Genomic DNA, 25,035 nt, shown 5'->3' on the forward strand with positions numbered 1-25,035 from the left:
TGTTACTGTGCTATGGCACTTCAAAAATACATAAAATTAATGACAGTTGAACATTTTACCATGTGCAAACCAAATACTGGGAATCGTTGGAGCTTATCTTTTTTGAAATTAATTTGGCATCAATCATATCATACACTCTTGGGAGAAGTCGTTCGTACAAATCCAGTGACACTTTCTGTCACGATACTTCAATCTGATATTTAGCCTGTTAAGATCGCAGACTTATGTTGCGGCCAATCGCATATATGTGACATGTCTGACGTGTAAGTTGGTAGCCGTTAATGCTTTTTAATTTGTGGTTTAATTCACATTGTGAGTAGAATACTTTTATCTATTTGAAATAGGTAATATCACTAAAGTCCCATTTATTATAGGTAATACACGTGGCAGCCGGCCAAAATCTATTTGAAAGTCTAAGGGTAAGGGCTTATATATTTTTGTATAAAATGAGTTTAATTCCCCTTCTGATCTAAATAGCGTGTCGCTAAGGCTTGCGCATCGATCAGTGAAAGTACTAAGCCTTCGTAAGGTACACATTCTCGGGCATTAGTTGACGCCTGGTTCTACGAACCACTAAGTCCCTTAAATTAGGACTAGTTAAGCTTAACGACTTTTATGACTCGTTGAATTGTTACTGTTATTAGTTCGACAGAATTTAGTGACTCGTAAAGATCTTAAGTCTTTCTCTAAATAAATGAGCGAGGAAGCTCCGCGCACCTGGAAGCCTGGTAGCACTCGTAGTCAACCTAAACCTGATTCTTTATAAGACTTACCCTTTGTGAGAATGGATTCTTTTTCAAAACTTTCAGAGGCGAAACGCTTAGCTATACTGTAACGGGGTGTATCGTTAAATGAAATTAACACTTAAAGGTTGTTAATTAATACATTATCTAAGAGGTAGATAATATTTGGAGAATATTACTTCACGTGGGGGGGTAATATTATCTATAAGGGTTATGAATTGGTAGAAATAGACCATTATATCTACTTTCTTCGCGGTCCAGTCAGCGCTGGACGCGCGCAAGAGAAAGACAGATAAAACTTTTAGTACACATTTGTATTAGTTTATAATTAAGTTTGTATTAAGTCGATAGACAAGAAGAACTTAATTATATTAATACAGTTTTCATCAACCCTCTTTAAAGCAAGTGTTTTAAAGAGAAGACTTCCTCTGCACTTACTGTACGTGAAGTGACGTGAGGCACCACTTGCACTGAGGCAGTGACGTGAGGCACCACTTGCACTGAGGCAGTGCGAAGTGGACTTGTAATAAAGCAGTACAAGTCGTAGTGCCCCGTTACACCTGGTAGCACTTTGTAGTCCGTCCAAAGACCACAGTTCCAATCATCTAATATGGACATGTTAGATGATAATGGAAATACGCATCACGTTTCGCGTGATAGCTACTCCTTTCTAAGTGACATAGAAAGGAGTGCGGTCGAACGAATGAGTTCGACCGTAGGAAACGATGCCATCTTGGCCATGCTGTCCAATTTGGACAGAGATGCCCTCGATTCAGCCATCGCCAAGTTCATACAACATGAACTTGACGAGATGAAGGAGAAGGTAGCCTTGCTTAATCAGCAAGGCTCTCAACAGGCAGAACTGTTGAGGTTAAAGCAGGTACAGACCCCTGTACCTGGGATGACGCAAACGCGTCGTCCGGAAACCTTAAAGATTGACATCTCTAAGTATAGGGGAGTCGAAGAAGACTCCCTTTTAAGATGGTTTGTCTAGTTGGACGATGCCATAAGGGTTCGTCACATCGTCGACGAGCAAATGCAAGTCGCATTTGCTCAGTCAGGTCGTGCCAAAACTTGGGCACTAGGCCTTAAATTGCGCGCCCATATGTCTTTGGGTCGCAAGAGGCTTTAACAGCTTGGCTCAAATAGACGTTTGAACCGCCTAGATCTGAGCTCAGAGCTCGATCTGAGCTTCTGAAACTCAAGCAAAGCAAGCGTGATGTTCACGCATATGCCTAATACACGTTGACCACGGTGTTCATAGAAGGATTTGCGGATGGCCCCGTTAAGACCCACCTGTTCCGCTTGGAACTCGATACGCTTGAAGAAGCAATATCCGTTGCGGAACAAGGAGGACTTTACCTTGAGACAGGCTCACGCTAGTTCGTCATCGTACCGTCCTCCAAGACGAAAAGAGCTGGGAGGTCCAGAACCCTTGGACCTTTCTTACGTCGAAAGTGAGAGACCTCGCTTTTCGAGCAATAAGCGATTGCAGAAATGCAATCGCTGTCAAAAGTTTGGACACTACGCTCATGAGCGTAGTGCCCCACGCCCAGTACCGAGAGGTACTGATCGTAATTATGGACCGAATGCCAAAAAGGGCAACGTTTGTGTGTCCGACGTTGTTGCGAAATCGCAACAGCGAGGCGGACCGCCAAAAAACGGTCGGGGGCAGTAGGGCGCAACGCCCTACTGATCCAGCAACCTCAAGAGAATTTGCAAATCTCCTGACTAAAGTTGCTCCAGACACACAATCTTTATGTGTCTCTACACTTGGTGATGAGGGATACCTCATCACCTTGAAGCTAAAGTGGCAAATGATTTGTCACTTAGAGCCGTAGTGAACTGCGGAGCGTCGAATAACTTTATTCGTCGCCAGGCACTAGAGGGTCGTAGGCTCAAATATGTTAAGCGCGACATCCCTCCAACGAGGAGGACGTGGGTCTTGCGACAGGCGCATCGATAACAGTAATGAAACGCGTAATGAAATTTCACTACACGTTAAAAGATTTACAGTACGATGATGATTTCATCGTACTAGATTTGGATGACAAATTTGATGTCATCCTTGATTTACCTTGGCTCAGAAAATATGAGCCAAGGATCAGCTGGCAGCATCGATCCGTAAAGATGCCTGCCACTTGTTCATCAGATGGCCATCTGATGAACGTCTTGGAGCGTCCACAAGCGTGTGGATGTACTACGAGTGAGTGCGATGGCCTCACTTGTGGTACGGTCGTTTTCACGACTGCACAAGACCTCCGTTTGAAAACCATCACACTGTGGAGTTAGATACCGACGGCTGTGCACAAGCACATCCAGCGTCGAAATTCGACCACTCAAATAAGTTGAGTGGTACGAAACAAGGATGCTTGCTTCGAAAGCAACATTCAAGAACATTTGAAACCGCTGTCTATTAGAGACAATGCGAAAATTCTAGATCGACTGGAGAGTCGATCCTAGAGTATCTCGCTGTGGTTGCACAACCACAGCAAGAGGCAGTGGGGGATATTTTCCAAATAGAACTTGAGGGAATAGTCCCCAAGATTGTGCAAGAAAAAGACCCTAGAAACCTGCGGTCAAAGGATCGCAGGTTCCTTTGGAAGTAAGTTCCAAAGAGGAAACTGAGACATTAAATACCTAAGTAAACAGCGGATCAAGTGTAGGCGCTGATCTGATAGCGCCTTCGAAGATAACTTTGGAGATAACTCAAATGTCAACGCTAGAACCGAAACGGTTCTTGCGTGATATGCGTAGTGGCTAAGTCAAGCAGATCTGCATACTTGTTGCAGATGACAAATACGTGGCCGATATTTGGTCGGCAATAGCATTTCCTGAGAACGAACGGGTTCTCAGCAGCTCATCGATGAACGGAAATGTCCTCGATGAGAAGGCTTGGATTGAACGTTGTACTCCCCAGCCTGGCAGTCTTCGAAGACAAATCCCTTATATAAAGATTTGATCGAATTGAAGGATGCATTTCCTGAATCCCTACCGTGCGAGTTGCCTAAGAATAAATGCACTCGATACGAAATCGATATGATTCCAGGTCCGAATTACTGTGTCATGAACCAGTGGCCATTGCCTCGTGAACTAGTAAAAGCGATCGACGAATTCTTTGCCAATCGCTTAGCAGCGGGCCATATGAGGGAGACGACCTCCCAACATAGCTCTCTGACCTTCTGTGCGCGTAAAGCAACAGGAGGATGGCGGATTGTGCATGCGTTTAATTTATTGAACGCTGCAACGGTACCGGCTCAAACGCCGATACCACGAAAAGACGTAATTATAGATGATATGTCAAAAAGTTCTATTTCGTCAATAAATTGGATGGATGAATTCTATCAGATCCTTATGCGTGAACAAGATATCCCGTTCATCACAGTAAGAACACCAAGCGGAATGCTATGTGAGTGGCTAGTTATGTCACAGGGACTTAGTAATGCCCCTGCGACATTTAATAGATGTGTAACCAATCTGTTGAGATCGGTGCGGGATTTCGCACCATTTTAATGACGTCTTCGTTCATAGCAGAGCCATTACGGAAAGCCGGACGTTGGAATACGTCCGAAAGATTCTTGCACCGATGCGTAAGCATAAGTTTTACGCAAGTCTCAAGAAGTGTATATTCGCCGCAAGTAAACACCACTTCTTGGGTGCATCGTGGGTACGCCATGATCCGAAAAAGATTAAGGCAATCACCGACTGGCCAATGCCAGTCGATGTAAAAGGACTTCGAAACTTCATCGGCTTAGCGGCGGAATTACAAAGGTATTCCCGCAATTATGCCGAAATGACAGTACATATATCTTCATTGTTGGAGAGAATTTTAAGGTGGCCATGGAAGGCTGATTGTCAGCTTTTCTTTGAGGGTATCTAGCAAAGCTTGAGGCAATCGCCAATCCTGGCGATTGCTAACCAAAACAGACCATTTCAAATGGTCTGTGACGCCAGCGATTTTGCAATCGGCTGTGCGTTAATGCAATACGACACAGACGGCGCAGAGCGTCGTCTGTCATTTATCGCGTCAGTTGTAACCAGCTGAACAAAATTATCCAGTGCATAACAAGAACTCCTTGCCATTAAATATGTCGGCCGTAAACAGTCCACACCTCTTGCAAAGGATGGCGAGATCGTTGTCTTTCTTCGCGGAGTACAACTTCTCCGTAGAATATAATTCACGACGACTTATCATCGTCGCTGATGCTCTTTCGCGCCGGACCCATTTTTGAGCCGGCTTCGCAAAACAACAGTGAGGATAAGCCCACTGTTGCAACAATAAGTGTTCCATCACCAACATTACTTGACGACGTTAGAGGAGCTTATCAAAAAGATAAAGCTCTTCAAGGGCTGATTGATTATCTTAGAAATCCATCCCAACAATCGTTGAAAGGATTGGCGAAATTGTACCGATCCTCAGCAGATCGATACACAACACGCAATGGTTTACTGTATGCACGGGCATTGCTAGCGACCCACCTCGTGTCGTCATCCCTACCCATAATGATTTGTTTGTACGCATAATGTATGGGCGTCACGATGCTCCAATAAATGAGCATCGTGAACGTGAGAAGACTTATCTCACGGTAAGTTGCGACTTCTATGGGCGCGCCAGTATGAGTTCGTCCGCAAGTCCATACGTGCTTGCGAAGTTTGTCAACGGGTGGAGCCCAGTGCTTCATCCCGTGCTCCGTTACAACCTCTGCCTGTTCCGGTGAGTGTTGGCAGTCCGTATCTATGGACTTCGTCTTCGGTTTTCCCGAAGACGATCACAAAACAGTGGAATCCTTGTTTTTGTAGACCGATTCAGCAAGATGGTACATCTTGCTGCAGTACTAGAGTCGATTACGGCTCCGGGTTGTGCCCGTGTATTTATCGACACGGTATTCAAACTCCATGGGCTAACACGTGAACGGGTCTCAGATCGAGGCCCCAGATTCACAGCGGAATTCTGGCAAACTGTGGTCAAATCCCTTGGAACACAGTTGAAAATGTCAACTTCTGACCATTTTGAAAATGATAATCCGACAGAACGTGCAAATTGTATCCTTGAAGAGTTAGTTCGAGAATACGTCCACTTTTTCGCAAGTTGGAGCGAGTTCTTGTCGATTGTGGAGTTTGCCATAAACAATTCAGTGCATGCTCCTAGAAGCATACATGGTTTTACGAAGCATACATGGTTTTACGAAGCATACATGGTTTTACGTGAATGGCTTACGTTATCCACATTAACCCAGCCTGTTTAAAAGTGGCTTTATTTCAAGGGGGGGACTCGCTTGAGCAAAGTACCTTCTAGGTCTTGCTCATCACGCATTGACCGTAGGGTCAACGCGAATGATAACAATGTTGATTCAGTCAACATTGAAGTGGACAAACTCAGTAGTAACAAAAATGCTATTATTGACTTTGATAACGATGCCGAAATACACCGCATCGATGACAATGATGTTAGTCAGAACAAAATGCTCTCACTAATGAGGAGAATGAAATCTTCGCAGTGCGCACCGGTCGCACTGACGATAAAAAAAACTGAGCCTGCAGGTGAATACCTGCTGGCTTTTCGTACAGGATTTCAACGCAGATGCGGTGGACTGACAGAAACGGAACTCTGACAAAAATGGAAGTGCAAACATTCTTCATTTAATGTCAACGACCTAGTCCTACTGTCTACGGTAAACCTACCAAAAAATGTAATGACGAATGTAGGCAGTAATAAAGCGCAGGTATATCGGCCCGTTTCGTGTACTACATCGCCAAGGCAATGCTTACACGATCGGGCTGCCTCGTAGTATGTGTACGCATCCTACGGTTTATGTTGGGCGCCTCCGCTTGTGCCATCAGAACGAGGCTTCTTCCGATTCCGGATTACACCGGAACGGCCAAGGGCATCCGCCAAAGCCTTTTTGTCTTGGCACCGAGTCTGATTATCTTGAACCAGACGATCCACTCTTTCCTCCAAGGAAGATATCTTCTGACGAGCTGTCACCAGCTCGTTTGAAGGAACTGATGTGTCCTTTCATTCGCCAATTGACCAGTCGCAATTTGCGTACAAATTTTTAATTGGTCACGATAAACATTATCGACCGTCATCGCAAACTCGAGGCGACGGGATCGCTCGTGATCAATGACCTCCCGAAAATAATGGAGGGTGTGATCCAAATCACGATGTTGACTCGGGTTTGTAGAACGAGGCGAACCCGATTTTCCCTCCCCATCGACATTGACGGGTTCGAGTGGTGAAAAGCGTTTTCTTGTTGAACGCATCTCGAACCACGGTGAGGTGAGAGGAATTCGAGTTATACAAGCTGACCCGTTCGTTAACGAGGATATCCACCCTCGCGTGATAGTTGGGAGCCTCGTTCCCAACTGATAATGGTCGTTCCGGGTCGTTCGACAGCACGACGAGACCCATCCTCCTCGACAGAGGGTCCAATCAGAAAACGAGCGCTTCGCGCGCTCATAAAAGGATTGGAGGTTCTCAATCCCTCCGTGCATCTCACAAGAGATAAGCGTCCTCTAATGAGGATCCTTAAGGGAGTGTGCCTCTTTAGGGGCATGACCTGCACCATAAAAACAGCATTGACATGAATCCCTCCGCGAGAGTCAAGGAACCCTGACTCTTTAGACAAGCGGTCCAGCTTGTAGCGTGCACCGACTACGGTCCGTTTTTATTAATCGTTCACGGAAAACACCCAGTTTGTCAAGCCAGACCTCGCGGCCGATGCGTTGCACATTCTGTACAAATCCTACCCAAGCTTGGAACAAAGGAGTGACATCCTTCGCCTGCTTACAAGTGTACCACCGATGCCGGAATAAGGCATCGATGCAGAATTCCGTTTCATCCTCACCAGGACGAGTGGATGAGTCGAACAACCGGATATTATATCGATCGTTGGTCATACCAGACTAACAAGTTAGGTTGCTCTAGAGGGCAACAAAGGCTTTTTTTCGGGAACAAACGGCAAAGTAGTGCGGTCCCTCTCCCAATGGTTCATGTTAACGTTAACGCCAACATTACTTTCGGAGCGATTCCTAAAATCACTTCGTCCCTGGTGACGCATACTAGCACCACCAGTAGTATGCTGATCGAAGCGGCCTTGACGATTGCTTCGTTCCTGGTGAGGCATTCTGACATTAACAGAGTAATAATCCTACTGATCCTGGTGTAGTAGTGGTACGCAACTCACTCTAGGACCGGCAGGTCGCGGGTTCGATATCCGGGGCCGACAAATCCTCCAAAGTATAATGGTAGGTGGTCTTGTCCTGTGCACCAAAAAGGTGTATATGATTAGAAATTCAAAAATTAACTAATTATCAATTGAAGGGCAAGTCCGGTGTAACACACCGGAGTTATCATCCTGGTGACGCATGCTGACATCATCCGAGTTGTAAGTGACTGTGGAGTCATCATCAGATGACTCCCCACCAAAGAGGTCCGACGTGTCGAACAACCACGTCATCACCTCTTTGGTTGTCACGTTAGAACCCTAAAGTTTAACGGACTATGCCCCGGGTGATCCGGTGGCCTTTTCAGTAGCCACTGAGTCGGGCGATGACGCCGACTTGGACCTTAAAATTATTATCATCTTATAATTTTAGCTTAATATTTCCAATATTACCAAATCAGGTAATATTGAAGCAAAAGACAACGTGTAACGGGGCACTTTTCGCTAGTAATGATAACAGTACTAGCCAACCTACACTGATTACAGTGAAGGCGAGGTGCCTCGAAACTTTACGTACACGACGTAGAGAGGGACGTTTCTATAAAGCTAAGGGGATAGCTTGTAGGGTCTAGACTAAGGCTTTAGAATAGAGAAAATGTAAAAGTGTATTAATATATGAAGTTTGCTCGTTACGATCTTCTATCTATTACTGATTTTATTATATTAATAACTAATTATGGCGCCTACTTGCGCACCGCACAATCATGCTCTGTGGCGATTGGCGGGGTTACTTTAAATTAAATTAATCTAATAATTAAACTAACGTCTTACTGCGTCAATAATACCAAATTTGGTAATATTGGAACTATTAAGTCCAATAATTAATAAAGATAACTATTTGTACTTGTTTGATTACTTCCTTTCATAGAACCAAATATTAATTATTATTCTTTTAGGAAACAATACTTATGTAACGGGACACCCCGTTACATCACCCCCCTCTTAACCAGCAGTCACAATACTTATTATTGTGAAGTGACAGAGAAATTTTGTTATGCCTTTCCCTATAGTTTTTGTATTATTGTTTTTTTAATGATTTTTTTTAATTTTAACGCATTAGTGATTTTTTTCAAAAATCAATTCGTTTGCGCATGTCGACTAATTAGTCCGTGCGCGTAGCCGTGAGGCCGCTAAGCTGGCAGCTGCACGTATCCGTGCAGCTGCTATAATGCAAATGTTTCAGTAGACGCTAATGCGTCTACTGTGGGGAATAAGTCACCTCCTTCTCCCATTGGAGATGACTACAATATGTCACCTGCTACGCCAATTGTAAATGGCCTTTTGGTTTAGCCCAACATCCTCCCCATCTGTATATAATAAAAACGTCATGTAATATATTTTCACTGTATGTGTAACGAAGGGTATCGTTTATAGAAAATAACACTTGAAGGTTTTTAATTATTATATTATCTAACAGGTAGATAATATTTGAAGGATATTTCTTTAAATAGTAATGTTTAGAAGTCTTATCCATAAATAGATATAGGTTATTATATCTATTTATCCGCAGACTAATCAACTGTAGATGTAAACAAAAGAGAGACAGATAAGATAAGATAAGATCTCAATTGCATGGCTTAGTATTAGTTTATAATTAAGTTAGAGTTAACAGATAGAAAGAAGAGTTACTTATTTATATTAATCCAGTTCTCATTCTCATTCTCAAGCTAGTTGCCTTAAAGAGAAGTCTTCCTTTGCACGTACTAGTGCACGTGAAATAACGTAAGGCACCACTCGCAACTGAAGCAGTGCGAAGTGGACTTGTACTGAAGCAGTACAAGTCGTAGTGCCCCGTTACACCTGGTAGCACTCTTTAGTCGGTCCAAAGACCACATTTCCTTTATCTAACATGGACATGTTAGATGATAGTGGGAATACGCATCACGTTTCGCTTGAAAGCTACTCCTTTGTAAGTGACATAGAGAGGAGTGCGGTCGAACGAATGAGTTCGACCGTAGGATACGATGCCATCATGGCAATGCTGTCCAATTTGGACAGAGATGCCCTCCATTCAGCCATCGCCAAGTTCATACAACATGAACTTGACGAGATGAAGTAGAAGGTAGCCTTGCTGAATCAGCAAGGCTCTCAACAGGCAGAACTGTTGAGGTTAAAGCAGGTACAGACCCCTGTACCTGGGATGACGCAAACGCGTCGTCCGGAAACCTTAAAGATTGACATCTCTAAGTATAGGGGAGTCGAAGAAGACTCCCTTTTAAGATGGTTTGTCTAGTTGGACGATGCCATAAGGGTTCGTCACATCGTCGACGAGCAAATGCAAGTCGCATTTGCTCAGTCAGGTCGTGCCAAAACTTGGGCACTAGGCCTTAAATTGCGCGCCCATATGTCTTTGGGTCGCAAGAGGCTTTAACAGCTTGGCTCAAATAGACGTTTGAACCGCCTAGATCTGAGCTCAGAGCTCGATCTGAGCTTCTGAAACTCAAGCAAAGCAAGCGTGATGTTCACGCATATGCCTAATACACGTTGACCACGGTGTTCATAGAAGGATTTGCGGATGGCCCCGTTAAGACCCACCTGTTCCGCTTGGAACTCGATACGCTTGAAGAAGCAATATCCGTTGCGGAACAAGGAGGACTTTACCTTGAGACAGGCTCACGCTAGTTCGTCATCGTACCGTCCTCCAAGACGAAAAGAGCTGGGAGGTCCAGAACCCTTGGACCTTTCTTACGTCGAAAGTGAGAGACCTCGCTTTTCGAGCAATAAGCGATTGCAGAAATGCAATCGCTGTCAAAAGTTTGGACACTACGCTCATGAGCGTAGTGCCCCACGCCCAGTACCGAGAGGTACTGATCGTAATTATGGACCGAATGCCAAAAAGGGCAACGTTTGTGTGTCCGACGTTGTTGCGAAATCGCAACAGCGAGGCGGACCGCCAAAAAACGGTCGGGGGCAGTAGGGCGCAACGCCCTACTGATCCAGCAACCTCAAGAGAATTTGCAAATCTCCTGACTAAAGTTGCTCCAGACACACAATCTTTATGTGTCTCTACACTTGGTGATGAGGGATACCTCATCACCTTGAAGCTAAAGTGGCAAATGATTTGTCACTTAGAGCCGTAGTGAACTGCGGAGCGTCGAATAACTTTATTCGTCGCCAGGCACTAGAGGGTCGTAGGCTCAAATATGTTAAGCGCGACATCCCTCCAACGAGGAGGACGTGGGTCTTGCGACAGGCGCATCGATAACAGTAATGAAACGCGTAATGAAATTTCACTACACGTTAAAAGATTTACAGTACGATGATGATTTCATCGTACTAGATTTGGATGACAAATTTGATGTCATCCTTGATTTACCTTGGCTCAGAAAATATGAGCCAAGGATCAGCTGGCAGCATCGATCCGTAAAGATGTCTGCCACTTGTTCATCAAATGGTCATCTGCTGAACGTCTTGGAGCGTGCGATATTAACAAGGGATGTTAAACATGAAATATTAAATCGCAATGCTAGTAGTAATATTACTATTAGAATGTCTGATTATATGACGGGAAGTTAAAAAGGAATTTAGCATGGGTAATTAAGCAGCAATGTTTATATCGAAAGTTACGCAGGCGATATTTACATGAGGAGTTAAACATGATATATTAAATCAGAATGCTAGTAGTATTATTGCTATTAGTGTGTTTGATTATATAACTTGGGACGTCAAAAAGGGAATTGACTATGGAAATTTATTAGGATCGGAAGTTACACAGCTGATATTAACGTAAGAAGTTAATCAGGAAATGATAATATCGGAATGCTAGTTGTAATATTACTATTAGTATATTCAAATATAAAACTTGGAAAGTTAAAAAGGGATTTACTATGGGAAATGAAGCAGCAATATTAGTATCGGAAGTTACACTTCGTCCAGAAGCGTGTGGGTGTACTACGAGTGAGTGCGATGGCCTCACTTGTGGTACGGTCGTTAGTACAACTGCACAAGATCACAGTGTGATTACTAATTACCCTGTGGAGTCAGCTGCCGGCGGCTGTTCAATGCACAGGCAGCGCCGAAGGTCCACCACTCGAACAAGTCCAGTGGATTGAGACATGAATGTACGCCTAGCGGGCGACATTCAAGGAAGATACCGGTTGCCCCGAAGGGGCAGCACGATGATCCTAGGTCGAGTAGAGGGTCGACCGTAGAGAATCCGACAGGTATAGCGCAATCACAGTCGGAAGACGTTGAGGGAATAAGTCCCCATGTACTTGAGAAGAAATCTCCATAAATAGTTAATGTTAGAGTGACTAGACTTCAGCATCCTGAAGGATTGATCCCTCGGCAGCCTGTGAATTTTTCCCAGGAAGCAACCGAGACATTGAATGTCTTGGTTAATGACGGATCAAGAGTAGGCGCTTACACTCTTGATCTGTATGCGCCTCCGAAGTTAACTTCGGAATTAACTCAATTACCAACCCTAGAACCCAAGCGATTCTTGAGAGATCGGCATAGTGGTAGAATCAAGCAGATCTGCGTACTCGTCACAGAGGACGAATACATAACCGATATACAGTCAGCGGCAGTTTCTGCAGAGAACGAACGGGTTCTCAGTAGATCATCGATGGACGAAAGTGTCCTCACGGTGAAGACTCAGATTGAGAGATATACTACTCAATCCTGGGAGTTACTGAAAACAAATTCTTTATGTAAGGATTTGATTGAACTCAGGGATGTGTTCCCTGTAACCGTTCCATGCGAGTTGCCTAAGGGTAAAGGCACTCGACATGAGATCGAGCTCAAACCGGGCTCGAAGTACTGTGTCATGAAGCAGTGGCCACTGCCTCGTGAACAAGTACTTGCGATCGATAAATTCTTTATCGATCGAGTAAAAGCGGGCCATGTGAGGGAGCCAACCTCACCACATCGCTCCGACCTTCTGTGTGCGAAACGTCACAGGAGGGTGGCGGATAGTGCACGCATTCAATAAACTGAATGCTGCAACGGTACCGGCTCAAACGCCAATACCTTGAAAAGACGTAATCATTGATGTTATGTCTAAGAGTACCATCTTTTCGTCTATGGATCTGATGGATGGATTTTATCAGATCCTTATGCGTGAACGGGACATCTCGTACACAGCAAGGAGCACTCCCAACGGGATGCTCTGGGAATGGCTAGTAATGCCACAGGGGCTTAGTAACGCCCCTGCAACATTCAACAGATGCGAAACGAATCTGTTGAGACCGATGCAAGAATTCGCACCGAGTCATTTTGACGATGTATTCGCCCATAGCCGAGCCATGAACGGAAAGACGGAGGTGGAAGTTCATAAAACTCACGTTCGCAAGGTTCTTACACTTATGCGAAAGCACAAGTTGTACGCAAATCTCAAGAAGTGCATATTCGCTGCAGCGTAATACCACTTCTTGGGTGCATCGTCGGTAAACACGGCGTGCGCCTGATCTCGAAAAGATCAAGGCAATTACCGACTGGCCAGTTCCAGTCGATGTCAAGGGACTTAGAAAGTTCCTTGATTTAGCGGCGTACTTGCACAAGTACTCTCGCAATTATGCCGAGATGACAGTTCATCTCTCTCGTCTCTTGAAAAAAGACGAAATGGTTATGGAATGCTGATTGTCAGCGTTCGTTTGAAGGTATCAAGCAAAGCTTGATGCGATAGCCCATCTTGGCGATTATCATATTCCGATATTCGACTCATCATGGCTTCACAAGCCTGGTGAGGTTGAAACAGAATTCTTCATCAATGCCTTTTACCGGCATCGGTGGTACACTTGCAAACGAACAAAGGATGTCAAACCTTTGTTCCGAGCTTGGACAGCCTTTGTATAGAATGTACATAACATAGGCTGTGAGGTCTGGCTTGACAAGCTAAATGCTTTCCGTGAACGGTTCCAGAACGGACCGTACTCGGTGCACCCTATAAGTTGCACCCTATGTTTAGAGAGGCACGGATTCTTGCCTCTCGTGGGGAGACTCATGTCCATGCTGTTTTAAGGGTGCAGGTAAATGCCCTAAGGAAGCATATTCCTCAAAGATCCCCATTGGAGGACTCTCATCTCTTACGAGATGCGTCAAGGGATCGATAACCTTCAATACTTTTTTGCTCGGGAAGCACTCGTTCTCCGTTGGACCTTTTACCAAGGAGGATGGGTCTCGTCGTAATGTAAGACGAGACCCGGAACGTCCAATATCAGTTAGGAACGAGGTTCCCAACTATCATGCGAGGGCGGACACCCTCGCCAACGAACGAGATAACTCACTCGAACCTCTTTGCCTCACGGTGGCTCAAGAATCTTTTAACAAGAAAGCGCTTCTCACCACCCGAACCCATCAATGGATGTGGGGGGGGAATCGGATTCGCCTCGTTTGACGAGCCCGATTCAGCATTGTAATTCGAATCACACCCTTTTTTCCTTAAGAGGGAATCTTGACCACGAGCAATTTCGTCGCCGCGCATTAGCGGTGACGGTCGACAATGTTTCTCGTGACCAGGTAAAAAGTTGTGCGCAGATTGAGACTGAACAAACTGGCGAACGAAAAGAAGCTGTTGACTGTTCGTCAGAAGATTTTCTTTCTTGTAGGAAAGAGTGGATCGTCTTGCTCAAAAGAAATAGACCCTGTTCTGAGACAATAAGTCTTTAGCTGGGAGCCATAAGGCTTTAGCTGATGCCCTTGACCGTTCCGGTGTAATCCGGATCGGAAGAAGCCTCGTACTGATGGCGTGAGCGGAGACGACCAGCAAAAAAAGTAGGATGCGTACGCATTCTACGAGGCAGCTCGATCGTGTATGCATTGCCTTAGCGATGTAATACACGAAACGGGCCGATATACCTGGGCAGTAATTTATTACTGCCTACACTCGTCACTACGTGCTTTGGTGGGTTTACCGTAGACAGTATGACTAGGTCATTAATTTTAAATTTAAGTGTGTTTGCTTTTCCATTTTTGTCAGAGTTCCGTATCTGTCGGTCCACCGCACTAGCGATGGAATCCCGTACAAATGGACCACTGCTTCGCTAGCCAGCAGGAAACCACCTGCTGACTCGATTTTATTTTTGTTTCAGTGCAACCGGCTCGCACTGCGGAGATATTCATCTCTTCACGATTGAGAGCATTATCATTAATAGTATTGTTTTCGATGCTGAGTCTTCCAGCATCGTTGTCTAAGTCAGTAAAAGCATAACTGTTATTACTGAGTTTGTCCACTTCAATGTTAGTAAACTCAACATTCGTATCCTTCGCATTGAACCTTAGGGCTAATGAGTCATGAGCAAGAGCTAAAGCTTCTTTGCTCGAGCGAGTCCCTCCCCCCTTAAATAAGAGTTACTCTCAAACAGCATAGGGATACGAGGGTGTCGTAAGCCATTCACGAAAAATGGTGTATGCTTTGTAGAAGCATGCGCTGAATTGTTGATGGCAAATTCTACATCGGCAAGAACTCGCTCCAGCTGTCAAAAGAGTGGACGTGTCCGAGACGTATCTCTTAGAGAATACGGTTTGCACGGTCCGTCTGACCATCTGTTTCAGGATGATCAGAAGTTGACATTTTTAAATGTGATCCAAGTGATTTGAACACTGTTAGCTACTAATTCCAACCGAGGTCGAAACGATCGCCATGATGGGACGCATTTAGCAGCAACCGCTAACAATAAAGTCTGCAGTCGCCGCCTAATTTGTTCCCAACTAAGTTTTGCCACAGTTCACGTGGAAGTTTTTTAGGTGTGGTAATGATCCTTCCGCAGGTTCATCTACGGAAACCTTGTTACGACTTCACCTTTACCTTTGCATTCTTAACGTATTTTTGTTACCATCTCCTTCAATGGCTAGTTATACAGGTTTGCGGCTGCGGTAGTACTAAAATCAATAATAGAGCATAGCTTAAACCAGTAATGCTCACTAACTCAGCCGCAGGGTGTTAATTAGAAAGTGGTATTGAGGATGGTAGTGACTTGTTCACGACTGCAGATTCTCATGCTGAATCTGGAAATTCTCATGCTACAATTCGCAATGAAAATTTTGCACGGAGATTTTAAGCTTGAGCTCATCCCGCCGTGGATCGAGGGTCTCGATCTGAGACCAGTTCAAAATGTAACCCATCAAGTAAAAGATCGTTTTAATAAAGCCACGAGCACAGCTTTTGGCTGTGATCGACTCCGGGACGGCAGCAAGATGTACCATCTTGCTTAAACGCTCAGCAAAAACAAGAATACCATTATTCTTATGGGTGACTTCAAAGAATCCGAGGACGAAGTTCATAGATACGGACTGCCAGCACTCTGCCGGAAAAGGCAGAGGATGTAACGGAGCACGGGATGAAGCACTGGGCACGGGATGAAGCACTGGGGTTTCTTGTTGACAAACTTCTCAAGCACGTATGTGCTTGTGGACGAACACATACTGGCGTGGCCAGTAGAAGTCGGAACTTATCGTGAGAAATGTCTTCTCCCGTCCACGATGACCACTTTTTGGTGCATCGTGGTACTCATACATGATGCGTAATCGCAGATCATTATGGGTAGGGATGATGACACGAGGTGTGTCGCCAGCAATGGCTGAACAATACAATTAACCGTTGCGCGTTGTATATCTATCTGTTGAGGATCGATACAACTTCGACAACCCTTCTAAGGATTGTTGGGATGGATCTCTTAGGTAATCCATCAACCCTGTAAGAGCCTTATCTTCATGTTAAGCTCTTCTAACGTCGTCATTTAATGTTGACATCGGAACACTTATTATTGCAACAGTGATCTTATGGTCACTGTTGCGCAGCCAGCTCAAAATAGGGCCGGCGCGAAAGGGCATCAGCGACAACGCTTAGTCGTCTTGATTTATACTCCACGGAGAAGTTATACTCCGCAAAGGAAGACAACCATCTCGCCATTCTATGCGAGAGGTGTGGACTGCTTATGGCCGTGCGTAAAGACGCATGGTCCGTATATTCAATGAACGGTCTATCTTCCAAGAGGTAGACCCTAACTTAGCCAGTGCGTATTTCATGGCAAGGAGTTCCTTATCATACACTAAATAGTTGCGTTCGCTGGTTGAAATTGACGCGATTGAAAATAGACGACGCGCTCTGCGCCGTCTGTGACATATTGCGTTAACGCACAGCCGAATGCAAAATCGCTGGCGTCAGGGACGACATGAAAAGGTCGATCTCGGTCTGCAATCGCCAGGATTGGCGATTGCATCCAGCTTTTCTTAATATCATCGAAGGAAAGCTGACAATCAGGGTTCCATGACAACTTTACGTTTTTTCTTCAACAAAGAAGAAAGATATACTGTCATTTTAGCACAAGTACGTGAGTACTTGTGCAAAAATGCCGCTAAACGAGGAACTGTTTTAGTCCCTTACATCGACTGGTACAAGCCAGTCGGTGATCGCCTTGATCTTTTTCTGAATCGCGGCATTCACCGTGTTTACCCACGATGCACCCAAGAAGAGGTATTTCGCTTGCAGCGAATATACATTTCTGCATGCAACTTGTGCTTACGCATAAGGGTAAGAACCTTTCGGACGTGGATACGATGAACTTCAACATCCGGCGTTCCGTTCATGGGTCTGCTATGAACGAAGTCGTCATCATAATAGCTCGGTACAAAATCCCGCCCCGATCTCAATAGATTGGTTACACGTTTGTCAAATGTCGCAGGGGCATTACTAAACCCCTGTGGCATGACTAGCCACTCCCATAGCATACTACTTGGGGGTGATTACTGCTGTGAGCGGAATATCTTGTTCACGCACAAGGATCTGATAGAATCCATCCAGCAGATTCATTGACGAAAAGATAGTACTCTTTGACATGCCATCAATGATTACATATTTTCGTGGTATCGGCGTTTGAGCCGGTACAGTTGCAGTATTCAGTTTATTGAATGCATGCACTATCCGCCAACCTCCTGTTGCATTGCGCACACAGAAGGTTGTAGAGCTATGTGGGAAAGTTGATTCCCTCACATGGCCCGCTGCTAAGCATTCGGCAAAGAATTTGTCGATCGCTATTACTTGTTCACGACGCAACGGCAATTGATTCATACCACAGTATTTCGAACCTGGGATAAGGTCGATTTCGTGTCGAGTGCCTTTGTCGTTAGGCAACTCGCACGGTACTGATTCAGGGAAGACATCCTAAAATTCAACTAAATCTTTATGCATATGGGTTGTTTTCAAAGACTCCCAGGATCGGGACGTAAAACGTATAATCCGAATCTTCTCATTCAGGACACTTTCGTTTATCGATGAGCTATTGAGAATCCGTTCGTTCTCAAGAAATACGATTGCCGACCGAATATTGGCCACGTTGTCGTCATCTGTGACAAGTAGGCAGATCTGCTTGACTTTACTACTACGCAGATCAGCAAAAACCGTTTCGATTATAGCGTTGGCAATCGAGTTATCTCCGAAGTTAACTTCGGAGGCGCTAATAGATCAAGTGTATAAGCGCCTACACTTGATCCATTGTTTACTAAGACATTGATTGTCTCAGTTTCTTCTTTGGAACTTATTTCCAAAGGTACCTGGGAACCTTAGACCACAGGTTTCCGGGGACTTCTTCTCTCAGAAATTATTTGGTGAATATCCTCCCCAACATCCTCTAGCTGTGGTTGCGCTACCACAGCGATATCCTTCACGATCGACTCTCCAGTCGAGCAAGGACTTTCGCACTCTCTCTTATAGACGGGCGTTCCAAATTCTCTTGGATGTTGCTTTTCAAGAAAGCATCCTTGTTTCGTACCTCTTAACTTATTCGAGTGGTTGAACTTCGACGCTGCCTGTGCTTGTGCACTTCCGTCAATAACTATGTCCACGTCACAATAGCGGACCTTCGATGTTGCATTTGCTCGTGCACAGCCGTCGGGATCTAACTCCACAATGTGCTGGGTATTCACACTGAGGTCTTGTGCAGTCATGCTAACGACCGAACCACAAGTGAGGCCATCGCACTCACTCGTACGACATCCACACGCCTGTAACGCTCAAAGACGTTCATTAGTTGGCCATGATGAACGAGAGACAATTATTAAATTGTTCTAGAAGGGACAACAGCATTGTGAAGCGAACCACCTGCTGACTTGCCGTATTCCCAAGCCTGCGTACGGAAGAATATGCACTAAGATGCACAAGGTCATGGTTTTGAGCACCATTATCTATCTCCAACTTCCAAGCTCTTTGCTTTAAAGTGACTTGGAAAGGATAGTTCAAGCACTTATGGCTTCGCTTACTTGAATTTTCGGGACGGTCTGGGTCATGATGGGATACCAGCATTCTTGTATTTAAAAAAATCTTTACTTGCACTTCGTTCTAGGACGGTTCCAACTTTTCTAAACCGCGCAAAAAAGTCAATGGAAAGCCGTCAGATAACGCCGCAGTTGGTGATCGTGCACGGAGAGTTTGGCGTTGATCTATGTAATGCAATGTGATACGCTGTAATTCAGAAATTAAATTGACTAAAAACTGCATGAAGTGAGTTTAGAAATTCTCTTCCTAAAATGTGGTTTTACTCTTTTTAAACCCATACGGCAATTTTTCGTTCAATAGTAGTAATTGTCCCGTCCTATCCTATATATTGATGTTTTGTCCTCTTTTTTAGCGCTCAGACTCATGTTTACGAGGAACTTTGCCACACTATTTCTTTCGCCTCTTTAAACATCACAACGACACATGTCACATTATCGGTCGACCGCTGATGAAAAATGGCATACTCAATAAGCGCCTACACAAAGAAAAACGAGAGAGAATCGCGCCATTAATCCACCACAAGCATCATCTAGCACAATCCACTCACTCACACACCTCAACAGCCCGTTGCACATCTTTCAATTCGACAAGTTTTCGACGAACAAAATCCACAGCTTCTTGATCTTTCAACACATCATACAATCCGTCACTTGCGAGCATCACAAACTCGCACTCGTCTGTTAATTCCGTGACGGTAAACTCTGGCGTCGGAATCACTAATGGACCTTTTAAAATATCGTTGGGATTCACCGGTAATTCCTGCGAATTGTACTCGTTCCGTGCTTTCGTGTCAATGTCATCGACCAAAGGCTCGACGAGATCAAACGACTTGAAAGGGGCGTCGCCAAAGGCACGCGAGACGGCCAATTCGCCCATAATACGTCCGTGAATCACAAAGCCGCCAGTCTCTCGAATCCGCTGCGCTTCGTCCGTTCGACTGGGTTTATGATCATTTGAAAGTCGTTCAGCTGTGCCATTGCGACTCAAGACAGTGCGCGAGTCTCCAACGTTGGCCACAAAGAGATACTTGCCCGCCACAAAGACTGTCGTGGCCGTGCTTCCAGCTTGCGGACGATCCGAGGTCCTTAAAAATTCTTCATCCGTACGTTCAAACGCATTGGTCAAGCGCTTCATGATGATTGATTGCAATTCCTCAATTGTCATTGTTAGTAAAGGTTTCAATTCACTCGTGTGCATGAAAAACGCGGTAATGAGGCTATGGTGGAGCACGTCACTCAAAAACGAAGATGCTTCGTCACCGCCATGGCCGTCATAGACAGCAAAGAATGACTGGGGATGCAATCCCAAACGACTTAATGGTTCAATACACAAGTCTTGAATAATCGTATGCGCGTCTTCCATATGTTTACGAGCGCCCATGTCGGCATGCGCTCCAAAGTCAAACCGATTGACAGTTAAACACGTTTGTGCCACGAGTAAATCGTCGCCAATTTCCAGTCGATAGGGTTCTTGATAACTTCCCACGAGTTTCATAAATGTCCCATTCGTCGAGTTTAAATCAATCAAATAAAATTGATTCGTCAATTCATCAAACCAAATTGCAGCATGTTTTCGAGAGAGTTCCCCATCACTTGTATGGATTTGATTCTCCGCAGATCGACCAATTCCTGCACCTTCTTGTGTAATCACAAACTCCGTGCCAGCTAATTTGCCACTTAATGCCGAGACCGTAAGACTTGGCAATTCTTCGTGAAACGATGTAACAAGAAAATCCGATTTTCCAACTCGAAATGCCACGTGAGGCTCGAGAGGCCATTGCATACGATCGCCCATATTTTCGTCATTTGCTTGGGTTTCCACGGGACTTAACCGCACAAACGTGTCCCCATTTGCTTGGTCGCCATTGACTAAATAGAAACGCCCGTGACTATACAGCACACGTGCGTGGTCGGTCTCTGCAAGGAGTGTATCGGCAGGTATACTTGCAATATTCTCACAAGTTTGGCCAATACCGCCTCCTTTCTCATCAAACGTAAAGCTTGTGACGGTATCTTCTTCGGTAAACGCCGTCATTTTAAGCACCACGTGGGTCCATGTGTGTTCGAGATACAAAGGCACTGGATCGTCTTCGACTTGGTCAGTAGCGAGATGATCGTCTATTTTGACCGATTCAGGCACGGAAGGCATTTCTTTCGAGTCATAAAGCTTGTCGTTTTCAACAATCGCGTTGCTGCTAGACGCATTATTGCCGGTAGGAGTACTATCGTTCTCCTTTGTCGGTGGTACATAGCTCCCGATACTGCTAGTATTGGAGCGAAGAAGGCGATGAACGCCTGATGTGCGGGCCCGTTGGAAAGAACTCGCTAATCGGACATCGGATTCTACGTGTTACAACGCGTATTAGTGTCTAAAGTCGCATCATGGCACGAAAAAGGACTGCAACATGGCCACGTACGTGGCGGTTCTAATCGCAAATGAGTCGAACGTCGACGATCCGGGTCATTCTCGTGTTTCCGTACCACTACAAACCACACGATATTGTCACAAAGGAAGAGAGTGTGCTTTAAATGGCCACACGATGTCACGTGCCTTGCATCTTGAGCGTCTGGACATCCTGCGCGTCCGCCATGGCGCGTCTTCTAGCGTGATGTTCTCGGTATTAAATCTACTCGTGGCAACACGAGAGATTCGGCGGTTTGATACTGAATCTTGCAATACGTTGCAAAGAATTGGCACTTGCGTACTAAACGCGCCCCACGAGGCGTAACAACGAGCCAAAGAAGAGTTGCAAGGTCTGCCAAGGGGCGAGGATGTCTCTGCCACTGCGGAACGAGATCGGACGCACTTGGTGTACATCACATCAGTCGGTTGTTTTTATTTTTTTTAAAGAAAACCTTTCAATCTATATATTAATTTGTTTTTCACGAACAATGAAAAATTCGCAATTTAAATACAAATTTACAGGAATACAATCGCCAAAAGTATAAATTAATTTGAATTCCATTTTGACAGACATCCGTAGGTTTACACACAACCATGGACAAACTTTTGAGGGACATTAAAATTGGTCAGGACTCGTAAGTCGCTCAATAGTATGAAGCGTCCGTAAATCGAGAATCTTTGGTCCGATAAAACGAAGACGCGTCATGATTGCTACTATCCCCTCGTCGGCGGGGTGCACCAGATGCCTCAAACTCGCTAAAGCCGCTGCTTTGAAAACTCGGGTCGCCATTGTAGTGGCTCTGGTCGTAATTACTATTCGTGGCCGCAAAACTCTCGTCGCCCATATATCTGCTCTCATCTGCCGTGGACATGCGGTATTCTGTCTGGCCGGACGCTTGAAAGCGCGTTTGGCCGTGATAATCACTTGCTGACGTCGATCGCGAGTCTTTGGGTTCAAAAAACGACTCGTCCAAAGACAAATCCGGTCGCTTTGTCGTCTTTTTCGACCCTTTTTGACCCATTCCATGCCATCCATTCGACAGATCTTGAATCGAATCGCCCCCAAAATCGCTCTCGTCCTCGGAAGCAAGATCCTCTCGATGTCGACTGTCATACTTTGATTGAAAGTGATTCCCCGAGTGACCAGAGCTATACATACTTTGACCATAAAACGACGACGACTGGGACGAGTATTGCGAATACTGACTCGTACCGTGTGAAGAATTTGTTTGCGCCATTGGTGGCAAGGACATTTGAGAATGCGCTAAAGCGATTTGGCTTCGTGGTGTCAACATGTCGAGGTTTGGATCATTGTACGTAAGTCGACCTCCATCGTGATCGTAAGGCTCCTGATCGAATTGGCTATTGCCAGGATTTGGCGGGTAATTGTCGTCACTAAACCCTGTTGGCGACATGTTGTGATTCTGATGATAATTTGCCGCCACTGTTGACGCTTGAGCCACGCCTTGAGTGTGATCGTGACGTCCTCTTTCAAGACCAGGGTCGTCGTCTTGGACCAGTTGATTGGTTTTCTTGTATACAAAGAGGGCGACCAGTAACACAAGCGCAATCGCGCCTGCCATCATTAAACCAAGCATTAACGTATTTGATGCAGTACTCGTGGCATTCGATGCTGCATCAGCTAATACGGACGCCGCGGCCGACGGCGATCCAGACGACGAAGATGATCGCGACGTATCTGCTTCTTGCTTTGAATCCGTACCATTGTCGGATAAATTGTCTTGTTTCGTAGTCTTGTCACTTGTTTTACTTGTCTTTAAATCGACTGTATTTGATTCGAGAGTCTCTTGAATCGTACTGGCATCCTTCTTCGTAGGAGGTTTCAAAGTCTGTTGGGTCTCGTTTAAATCACTTTTAGAGCCTACACTGGCATCGTCGTCCGATCCAGACTCGGGATCGATGATTTGTTTCCTCACTTTTAAAGAAATTGATTTCGGTGGTGCATTTGGCACGGGTTTCGACTCCTCTGGCTTGATTTCAACTTCAGTTGGAGGACTGGAGGTTGGCTTGTCAAAATTAGCATTGCTGTCAGCCGTGGGGATGGCGTCGGACACAGGCGCTGTCTGTTGAAGAAGTGGGGACCTTGTAAACGTAACCTCCGTGGTCTCGTCCTTTGGCTTTACCACACCAGTCGCTTTGTCTCGATTGGCGTCGCGCTTTGCAGGATCGACGGGTTTGTTAACAGGTAAAGGTTTGTCGGTAGCATCTACGTCCTTATTATTCACTCCCGGGGAAGCACTTGTCAAAGGCGCCCGTGTACTTGGTGCGTCGGTTGGTTTTAAAACCTCGGGCGTCGGTGTCGAGGGCTCTGCTGGTTCCGACGAGTCCGACGATGCATTCTGGTCAAGCAACCATGGCCGTTCTGGTCGTTGCGTCGCCAACGTTGGAACACGTCCATTATTGAGATCCTCTTTAAAATTCAAGACCGTTTCTGGATCCCCATCGCGACTTTGCACTGCAAAAATCTGTGCATTGGCCTGTGAATTCATGAGCAGTACCACCAGCACGAATCTGAGCCACCGTCGGTGGACCTGCATTGTCCAGCCTCCGGAGCCCGAAGCGTCACGCCAGCGCAACTTTCCTGGAATCTGCGCTGAAGGTTCGATAAAAACAGCTCTATTGTTCCCTGCACCAAAGTCTTGCGTAACCCTCTTGCCGGAATCAATAGCAGTCCACTTACTTGCCACTATCAATTCAAAACGAGGTTGATCACGTGACAAGGCAAACTGTAGGAGTCGTTATTTTGAGCTTGTGCGGCACTGTGCCTTTAGCCGCATAAGAGTCAGATGTAAAAAACTCGCGAGTTGCCCGTGTCATGCACACACATGTCTTGGTTCTGCACCGACGTTCTTGGAAAAAGCAATCATCGAGAACAGCTGTCGGCGCCAGTCTCGACCAATTGATACATACGGCAAGCGGCGGAATATCCGATCGCGTGATTTGTGCGTATTTGGCGTGAAACTTGGTCGCTCTCTGAGCTCGATTGGCGGCCCATTCAGTCGGTTTAGTCGGGAGGGGTGTGCAGTGCATTCTATATTGATAGAAACATTTGCTAAGATTCGTTCTTATTCCAGCTGACGGCTTTACGACAGACGCACGATATGGCAACTCTAGCGTAAAACTACATAACCTATAGATATTATCATTATATTTCACTTGGATTATTCGAGGTCCCTTACTCCAGCTCGCGTCCCCGTAGATTTCTCTTTTATGAAGCCAAAGCCTGGTAATATAGGCGATAAAGTTTAGCTTTGACCAAAAAAATAGTCATTCGCGCTAACGATCGGGACTGTTTATATTTAATAAAAAATGCTTACAGGAAACTGTGTTTGTATTTGTCAGGATAGCCTGCTATGTTATGGCTCAGCTGCGACATATAGGACGCACTGCAGCCAACGAGCTTACAATCGCACGAATTGTAAGCCTACGG

General features: G+C 45.3%; 2 protein-coding genes across 2 annotated transcripts; both read right to left on the reverse strand.

The window, feature by feature from the left end:
• Positions 1–19,367: 19,367 nt before the first annotated feature.
• Positions 19,368–21,998, reverse strand: CCR75_001837 (uncharacterized protein; the record flags this gene model as incomplete). The annotated part of the gene is made up of 4 exons (XM_067959938.1): positions 19,368–19,656; positions 19,737–21,523; positions 21,598–21,663; positions 21,728–21,998. 4 exons carry the CDS (start codon positions 21,996–21,998, stop codon positions 19,549–19,551), a joined length of 2,232 nt encoding a protein of 743 aa, XP_067815744.1. The 3' UTR covers positions 19,368–19,548.
• Positions 21,999–22,228: 230 nt separating this feature from the next.
• CCR75_001836 (uncharacterized protein) lies at positions 22,229–24,142 on the reverse strand (the record flags this gene model as incomplete). The annotated part of the gene is made up of 1 exon (XM_067959937.1): positions 22,229–24,142. The coding sequence occupies one exon, from the start codon at positions 24,140–24,142 to the stop codon at positions 22,229–22,231; it is 1,914 nt and encodes a 637-aa protein (XP_067815745.1).
• Between the last annotated feature and the right edge of the window lie 893 nt (positions 24,143–25,035).

Source organism: Bremia lactucae, linkage group LG8, assembly GCF_004359215.1.
Source record: "Bremia lactucae strain SF5 linkage group LG8, whole genome shotgun sequence".
Taxonomy (NCBI): Eukaryota; Oomycota; class Peronosporomycetes; order Peronosporales; family Peronosporaceae; genus Bremia; species Bremia lactucae.